Below are 9573 nucleotides of genomic sequence, written 5' to 3'. Positions count from 1 at the left end.
TTTTTTTTTTTTTTTTTTTTTTTTTTTACCAGAATTATATTTTTATACGTAATAAAAATTAAAAATATCCACTTGAAAATCTTATCGAGTTTAACGGCTTAAACTTTAAATCATGGTCGTTTCTACATGCAGAAGCGTTAATTAACTCGAACTCGATTTTAATTACGAAATCATATCATGATGTTGAAGCTGGGTCTCCGCCACAACCAGATTTAAGAGATTCGATTAATTTCGTGTGAACGTTCGATTGGTTGTTCGTTCCCTTCTCTGCTTGCATTCTAACGTTAATGAAATAATCGTGCTGCAGACAGCGAGATAATTATTTGTTGCTTGAAGCGTCTTCGAGAAAAAAAAAAATTAAATTTTGATATTTTTCTATTCGACTTGATTTATACAAGAAAAAGAAAGAATTAAAATACTTGAAATTTTTGATAATTAATTAGAACATCAATCACTTGATAAATTTAAAAATAAAAAAAAAAAAGGAAATATAATATTTAAAATTTTTGAGGACCTATAAATTTCGATGATCTTGAAATATTTTTTTCAAGAGAATAAAAAAATTAAAATATTTGAGATTTTTGAAAAACTATAGATTTCGATGATTTTGGAATAATCAGATAATTATTCTGAAAATATTCGAAGTGTATTATATATATATTTTGAATATTTTATATTTTATTTGATTCAATATTACTAGTATTTTTTATATAGCAATTGATTAAAAATTGAATTTTTAATGCAATTTAAATGTAAAAAGAAAGATAAAAATAATAATTAAATAAAATAACTATGGCAAGAATCAATAAAAGATGAAGTCGAATTTTATTAAGATGTAAATTACCAGATTCGTATTACTTTTAGGAATCGAATGAATTTGATCAAAATTAATTATCCATTTAAACTCTGCTTATGATTTCCACCGATAAGAAATTCTTATTTAAAATACCTCCATTTAAATCTATTCCGCAAGTTAATATTGTACATAGAAATATGTCATGAGTTATAAAGCGGAAAGAATTCAGAATAACAAGATCAACAGGTTAATAACGATTAATATCGGAAGTACGCCTATTCGCTTGTGTAGAAGCAGAATTCGTGTGCATAATAGCCATTTAAAGCAACACCTGAAATTAATATAAATTACTGCAGGTTAAATTAGTTCATATATAAATAACTATAATAAAATTTATTTATTACATAATCATTTATTACACAGAAATATCTCAATTGATTCATCTTTTGAAAAACATTTTTGTTTAATAATCTCACATATAATTTGACACTCTTTTGTTCTTCATAATGAATATATTACTTGTTAATTTTCACGAAATTTATTTATAGATTATTCAACATTGAATTATTTTACATTTATATTTATCGTTATATTTTCTTCGTGTTTATGTAAAATTAATATAATCAAATACTTTTTCCTCTTTAAAGATGTTAAAAATAACGTGTCAAATAAAATAGAAGAATCTGCCTGTTTTATCATGGAACGCCCTCTATGTGGTAAAATTGTAGTTACGATTATTGGTTAAGGAAAACATCGTTGAAGGACGAAGTCTAATATGGTAAATAAACGAATGGGATATATTTTCATAAGACGAAAAGAACAAATTGTTATGAGAACGAAAATTGTACATCTAAATTTTAGATGGAAATATCTATCCATTTATTAAGAAATTGATCAATTTGACAAGTTTCGAAAATTAGGTTATCTTTAATTTTTAGAATATCTTCAATTTTATATTTCTTACAATTTTTTATTATTTTTTTTATACATTTTATATTTCTTATAATTTTCTTATAGTTTGAAAATAATAATATTTCATTTAATTATAACCTTTAAACATATATAATTTTATTTCTACAAATTAATTCTAAGATTTTTTCTTCTAATATTTTTACTTTTACTTTTACTTTTAAATGTTCAATTGCACAAAAGGAGAAGTTTTGAAGAAAAAAAAAATCAAAGTAACGAGATGTTTTTTTATTTTCTTACCAAAACTATGCCAAAATCAACTCTTTTGTATTAAATAAAATCTTCTTAATGAACGATAGACAAACAACTTCTTCAAATCAGGGGAAATTAGGGGGAAAAAATTCCTTTTTCGAGTCACGTTCCACTCTTTATTCTCGTTTACTTTAAAGATAGATAGCTACGAAAAATTTCCAACTGGTACGAGTTGATATTTACTAGAAAGAAGACGAATCACGAATCCATGAATCATGATTAATTACCAAAGGATTGATCGATTCTCGACAACTCGATGTTCCCAATTTGTTCATGATTCATGGCGACGTCTCGACAAAATCGAATTCGCCATTACTTGTTTTTTTTAAGCGGAAAACAGGAAACCAGAGATCGCGTGTCCACACGCGTCGATTTTCGTTCGATTCTGCGATCGGGACGGTGATTGATCGACTTTCGTGAGAGTTGGATCATAGGTCGTGATAACAAACGCGCATACTCGACATTGTTCGTCCAATATTTACTACTTTCGTGATGAGATATCAAATGAAATGAAATTTGGACGATATTCGCGTGTGATTTTTTTTTTTTTTTAAATTTTGAAAATTTTTATAGGCTTAACCTATAACGAAATATTGGATAATATTGGAATATAATTTTTGTTTGAAGGAAAATTTGAAAGTTTTTATGTGTTTAATCTGAAATGTTGAGTAGTGATCGATGTGTAATTTTTTTTTTTTTAAATTTTGAAAATTTTTATAGGCTTAACCTATAATGAAATATTGGATGATATTGGAACATAATTTTTGTTTGAAGGAAAATTTGAAAGTTTTTATGTGTTTAATCTGAAATGTTGAGTAGTGATCGATGTGTAATTTTTTTTTTTTTAAATATTTTGGAAATTTTAAATGATATTGACGAATTAATTTTTATTTTGAGGAAAATTTTGAAAGTTTTTACGAAAATAATGAATATTTGGTATATAATTTTTATTTAAGGGGAAAATTTGAAAGTTTTTATATTTAGTCCGATATAAATATGTAATTTTTTTTTCAAAGAAAATTTGTAAATTTTTCATTTATTTTCGTGATGAAACGTTGGATAATATGGATACGATTTTTTTTTAGAAGACTTATTTCACTCTCGAAATGTTAAATGATATTCGTGTGTAATTATCTTTTACTGAAAATTTGAAAATTTTCATGATGAAACATCTACTGAAACGTTAAATAATACTGGTATAATAATTTTCATTTAGAAAATTTGAATATTATTACGTGTTTATTTTGAAATGTCGAATGACACTGATACGTAATCTTTTTCTGAAAATTTTAAAATTTACTTTCGAATTTATTCTCGTAACGAAATATCAACCGAGATGTTAAATAACATTAGCTTGTTTAGCTCTTTTAATGAAAATACGAAAAAGTTTTCATTTATTTTAAAAAATGTTAAATATTGGTAATTTTACTTTCAAAAATTTTGAAAATTTTCATGAATTTTCACTCTCGTAATGAAACACCAACTGAAATGTTATGAATAATAATTCTTGTATAATTTCCTTTTACTCAGAATTTCAAACACATGTACAAAATTTGATTAAACGTGATTTAGATGTGATTTTTTTTTTTTTCACTGAAAATTTCAATGAAACATTTCAGCTTAAATCTTAAAAAATTACATTTATTTCAAAAAAATATTGAAAAATATCTTTCAAGGTATCTTTTATTCGTTGTTGAAACTTTTTCTATTTTTCGCACAAATTAATATAATAAATAATAAATATTAAATAATAAATCAAAAACTAATATTTTTATAAAAAAAATATATAGATTGTAGGATTAATGAAAAAAAAATGAAATTTTATTTATAATATATTTATGGATTATATACTATATTTGTTATTTGAATTGATGATATTAAATGTTCGTAATTAATTTAAATGATAAATTCGCAGCGAAATTACTGACATTGAAATTTAATATCCTCATTATTAAATATTGATTTTGTCAAATATTAATGAAAAGTCTAAAATTAATCATTGTATTTAAAAATTTTTAAACGTCATATTATCACTTCAATTTATCTTCTCAATTCTTCTAAATTCTTAATCTCTAAATTAAAAACTAAAAAATTTTAAATTATATCTATAAAATCTTTGAATTTGTTAAAATTCAACTTAAACTGTAGAACATCGTGCAACACGACGAATTTTTCGTAAGAAAGAACATTTTTCTTCATGAAGGAATATCTCCATTTTTCACCTTTATTTTAACCCTCCAGCCATCACGAACACGAATTGGAGATTTCAATATGGATGATTTTCGCAAAAAGGCTATGTTTTTTTGAGGAAGTGTTCTATTCTCAAGAGAGATCCTACGAAACGACCCTACTAACAGCTAAAAGTAATGCATTAATCTTGCCAACGAGATTCATATAGAAATCCTAACCTCTTCCTAACTCTTTTTTTTGAAAATATTTTTACAACTTGATATACGAAACGTTTTTATAAAAATTTATTATAAAAATTTCTCTATTGTTGTATTATTTCTCACATGTCAAGGGGAATTTCCAGTTTCAAAAAATTGATTTTCAATTTTGAATTATTAAAAATATTTTCATATTTATATTTCTCGATTTTTAATAACATATGCATTTAATAAAGAATAATAAACTTGATTTAAAAAGCTGTCGTGAATTTTAATATACTTCGTTCCACCTGTTGAGTTGGATGATATATTATGTGTACGAATTGTAATCTGAAGACAGAATGTAATACTTGCAAATCAGATGAAAGGATAATCTAAAAAAAAAAAAGTCTTCCATATCGACCGAGTAGGAGCTCAATAAAATTCAATTTATGAAAATTAATAAAAAAAAAATTTCACACGTGAAGAAACGAAATAATTGAAATAAAACTGGAATCAAATAACAAAAAATTTCCAGAAAAATGGTAAAAATAGAATTAAAAATATATCGCGTAGAAGATTTAAAAGTCGATAATCCGTAAAGTTTGTTGTTTTGACGAGAAGAGGTTAGAATCATGTTTCATTTAAAAAGTCAATAAAACTCTGTACACATTGAAAATTTACCATTTATATATAACAATAATAAACCAAAATTTCTCCTGGCAAATATTTCGCACGATTAAAGATTTGAATGCGAAAAGATAACAAATTCCACATGTATTTGCAACACTTTGCAATAATTAAAATATTTGCAATAATTAAAATACTTTTGCATAATGATTTACTAATAATATCAATAAGTCGACGAATTACAGAAATCTCTCTTAAACAATTTAACAATTTAAATCTTATTTTGGCCAAAAGCTAAGTTATAATTTTCTAACCTCTACAAATTTCTTTACAAATAATCTGTCTATACGAATCAATATAATTACTATTGATATTCAGAACGAATTTTTAATCAATAATAAATTAACAAAAAAATTCCATTTTTAATACTAATAGTATTGATCAGAATTATAAGAGGACCAAGAGACTCGAATAAAAAATAAACTGATCAAAGGAGCGAAAATTGCTAGAGAAATTTCGTAAGCGAAATTAGATGTCCATTCTATTATCAGCTTTCATATCTTGATATTCGATTAATTCGTGATCGAATTAACGTTAATTAGAAAATAATAGGATTAAGTCCACGCTTAGAGTTGATGACTCGTTTTTCGTTCGTTCCGTGAAACGCATGCGAGTCGAGTATCCGTAGATTGCTTAGGGGACTATGGCCGATTTCCCCGGCCAATTCGAATGAAATGAAATTCATAATCCGATTCTCGAAGTTGAGAGCAGAAAAAATTTATCGATTGCTTTTCAAATGTCTCGCGTGTGTTCGTTACTTTTGAAAATTAGAGAAATAATGATGATGGTAGCTTTTTTTTTTTTCACGTAAGTAAATACCGTAAGTTCAAATTATAGAGTGTGTTCTCTACTTTCATGGAATTTCGTTTTTAGAAAATTGCATCGGATGTAAAAGCGTTTCGTACGTTAAATAAATTAATTAAGATCATTTTATCTGTGCTGAACATTTTTTGTAGTTGTAAATTGAAATATATTTTTTATAAGCATTACAAAGAATTTTGAGATTTTTTATTTAATGAATTAAACAATTTTTTAAACCAAATTTTTCTCTTTTGTAAAAAAAATTATCATTTTTATTAAAAGAAAACTGTATTTCTAACCTATAAATACGATTATAGGTTAATACCTACAATAACGATTCTTATTACAAAAAATAAAATATATATATGCATTTATTGCTTAGTTTATCTTTTTTCTTAAAAAATAATTTTAATTTATTATTAATAATTAATAAAATAATTAAATTGAAATTAAATATTGCATAAGAAAATTTATCGCAAGCATTTCTTTTAAACGAACGAACACGTGCACAATGCGATTTGTGGTTAGCAAAAGCAATATCTGTCTCTGTAATATATATTATTTATGCGTGTTTGAAACACATGTTTATTACTTCAAAGATTTAATTTTTCATTGTATTAATGCATTCTTCATGCGAAACTGTTAACAGCTTGAGCTAAACGGTTAATATTTTTGCGCATGCGTATATCGTCGAGCGGAATATTTGCCAAGAACTGGATCGAAAATTTCCGCGAAATTTTTTTCACGCTATTTTTATTAAATCTATATCTCCAATATCTAAAAAGTTAGATCAAAAATGGATTTTGAATAGTTAAAAATGTATCATATAGTTGAGAATGCATTCAAAGCTAAAAAGTATTCCGATAAATATTTTCCTAAAAAATTTTTATCGTATCATTACGAAACATGATGTAAAAATTTAAATGAAATTTAAAAATTCGATATTTTGTAAAATACAGTCAAATCTTTGTAATTCGAACTTTTACAAGAGAATTTATATAACCTTAGAATTTCATTAATTTTTTTTCACTATGAAAACTTCTAGATAAAATCCACTAGTCGAAATATAAATTTATTTTATTTGTTATTTATTTTTTCAAGTATTAAAATTGCATACTAAAAGCAAAACACATTTTTTTCTTTTTTTTAAATTAGAAAAGTATGCAAATTTTCGTACATCAAAATTTTATTTATTAAATTTTTTACTCGAAAATTGTCTAATTATGATTCAACTGAGATTCGACTATATTTTTGTTTAGAATTTATATCTCATAATAATATTTCATCTATTTACAGAACACACAACTTCAAACAGAATATCACGAATGGTTCTTGTTTATCGTATAAACAATATGAATCAATTACCACGTGAAACAGCTATTAAATCAGCTTCTTCTTGGTAGATGCATTCATAATTAGGCACTACAGTGTAGCCAATGGCGTTGTCATATAACAGCAAGATGAATCATCTCATAGAAGATGTGTTCTATTCACCGTTTCAAATTCAATCATTATATATCCAGATTAATTGATCAATTTAGGTCTCTTTACGACCTTTCTCCTTTTCAGGATTACTACGTTTAATTAAAGCTTTACTACCATAAGCATTTTCAAGGAGGTGATCTTATAACACCTTCCTCGTCTTACGTATACAATTACAATTAACGACTATCTATCTAAACATAGATAAATATAAAACTATACTTTTATATATTATATTAAATTATGTTCATATATGCGTCTGTGTCTTAGAGATTCATAGGCGTACAAACGTGTTACAATAAACGTCGGATTGTATTGAATTTCATTTCCCAAGGGATCGTCTATCCATTTCACTTGCGTATTACATTGTCACGTTCCAACGTAGTCAATTAGTCGACATTAATTAGAATAAATAAATTAAAGCTTGCCATTCGAATTCGTGTATCGGCGAAGGACGCGTAACGTGGCTCGAAATATTATATCGATTTGTTTTTCATTAGATTCTTCGATTTTTCGATTCTTGGATATTGTACGAATATATCGAAGCTCGTTTTTTTCGCCACGATCCAGATTGAAATGTCGTCGTTCCTTCGGAAAAGAATCGCGGACGAATCCTGCGGCTATACTCTTAAAGAGCCGCTACACGTATACGATGATATACATAGAGGTTATATGTATAGCGCGGGATAGATGGCATCAGATTCGCTCATGCAACGAACTCAAAATAACTGATCGCACGAATCAATCCTTTCTTTCTTTCTTCTCGTTGGATTTTCCCGCGTGAATCCTAAATTTCGTGTGATCAAGGAACCGGTGTCATGATCGAGAACATTTTTGGATGTCGAGATAAATTGATTTAACTGACGTCGAGGATCCTAAACCAACATCGATGTCACGAACAATCGAGCACGTACTGATCTCGACAGATTTGCTCTCGTAGGTTATTTTTCATCCGTTATTCTAATTCCTCGGAATACCTTGGAGCCAATGACGACCGAATCGGAAGAGACCCCCAGTAAACATGGAAAACATCTGATCGGACGAGTTTACGGCCATTAAATCGATCTTTTTCTCTCTTTCTTCGAGAATCAACACACAACACCGAGGAGACTCTCCAGAAACTCGAATTCACTGTGAAAATAATTACACCCGTTACGAAATTATTCGACGAAAGACAATCGGTTCACGTGCGCGATTTATATTTTCACGCGATTGCAAATGTAATTTCGAGGAATGGAATAGGTAAAATGGAATCAATAAAGGATCAATGGAAGCTCGAGGTGATGATGGACGATCGAGGAGAGATAAAAAGTGCACGAGGTTACGATGATACGGAGGTTTTAAGAGAACATTAGCTCGCATCTCAACCGCGCGGCGGTTCGGAATCGACTGGCATCTCGAAGGCTTAACCGCCTCCTGCTGGTCGGTCCTCTCTCGCACCACTAGGCGCAGACGCCCCAAAACAATCGCCAACCACGATCTGTTATTCTTGCTTTACCTTGCTTATGAGTTACGTTTTCTTTATGCTTTCTTTTTCTTTGTTTCTGTTGCTTCGTCGAATTTTATGTGACCAATAGCGGATCATTGCTCATTTTCATGATCGTTTTGCGGTTTTCTTACGTATTAAAATCTTTTATTTTTGAAATAGATTTTAGATACTCTTTATTTTCTTCTCGCTTTATTCTGCGATTTTTTGTTGCGAATAGTTGGTTATGTATATGATAATGTAGGTTAAGTATATTTTAGCAGTATGGTGTGAATATACGTATGAAGTATCTCAGTTAAATATGGAGATGATTTTAATAGGAAAAAAAAAAACGAACATTGAAAATGAAATAGAATTTTACGATTCAAACAATCCATTTCAAATATAACGAACGCAATAACATTATGATATATGTATATGCTTCGTAGCGTCTAGGACAATCGTTCTATTAATCTATCGAGATTCGAAGAAAAGCACTCAGCTGGTTGGCTACATTTGTTGGCTACATTCAAAGAACATTAAAATGGCAATGGATAATATACTGGAAAAAAGAAAACAAATTTTCGATGATAATAATAATAAAATAAAATTTTATTAAATTTCACATCTCTGGGCGATGAAAAATATTAATTTATTAAAAATTTGTTTTATTCCACATTTTATTGATATGAAATAAAAATATAATTATACATTAAAAAATATTATATATAAAAACAAAAAATTTATGTATA

The 9573-nt window shown here is 27.2% G+C and overlaps 1 protein-coding gene across 8 annotated transcripts in view; it reads right to left on the bottom strand.

Annotated features, from left to right (window-relative positions):
- Nucleotides 1-8920, bottom strand: part of LOC102670810 (potassium channel subfamily T member 2) — a 152960-nt gene extending 144040 nt beyond the window's left edge. For 6 of the 8 annotated variants that reach the window (XM_031511156.1, XM_031511159.1, XM_031511160.1 and 3 more), the window contains exon 1: nucleotides 8334-8920. In XM_031511156.1, coding sequence (XP_031367016.1) covers nucleotides 8334-8412 — 79 coding nt within the window. In that variant the 5' untranslated portion in view covers nucleotides 8413-8920. The remainder of the gene's footprint in view (nucleotides 1-8333) is intronic. The other 2 variants (XM_031511162.1, XM_006617156.2) reach the window with 1 other exon arrangement.
- Between the last annotated feature and the right edge of the window lie 653 nt (nucleotides 8921-9573).

Source organism: Apis dorsata, unplaced genomic scaffold (genome assembly GCF_000469605.1).
Source record: "Apis dorsata unplaced genomic scaffold, Apis dorsata 1.3 scaffold_293, whole genome shotgun sequence".
In the NCBI taxonomy this organism is placed as follows: Eukaryota; Metazoa; Arthropoda; class Insecta; order Hymenoptera; family Apidae; genus Apis; species Apis dorsata.
Note: the sequence above shows the minus strand (reverse complement) of the source record. Positions and strands in the feature narration are given on the sequence as shown.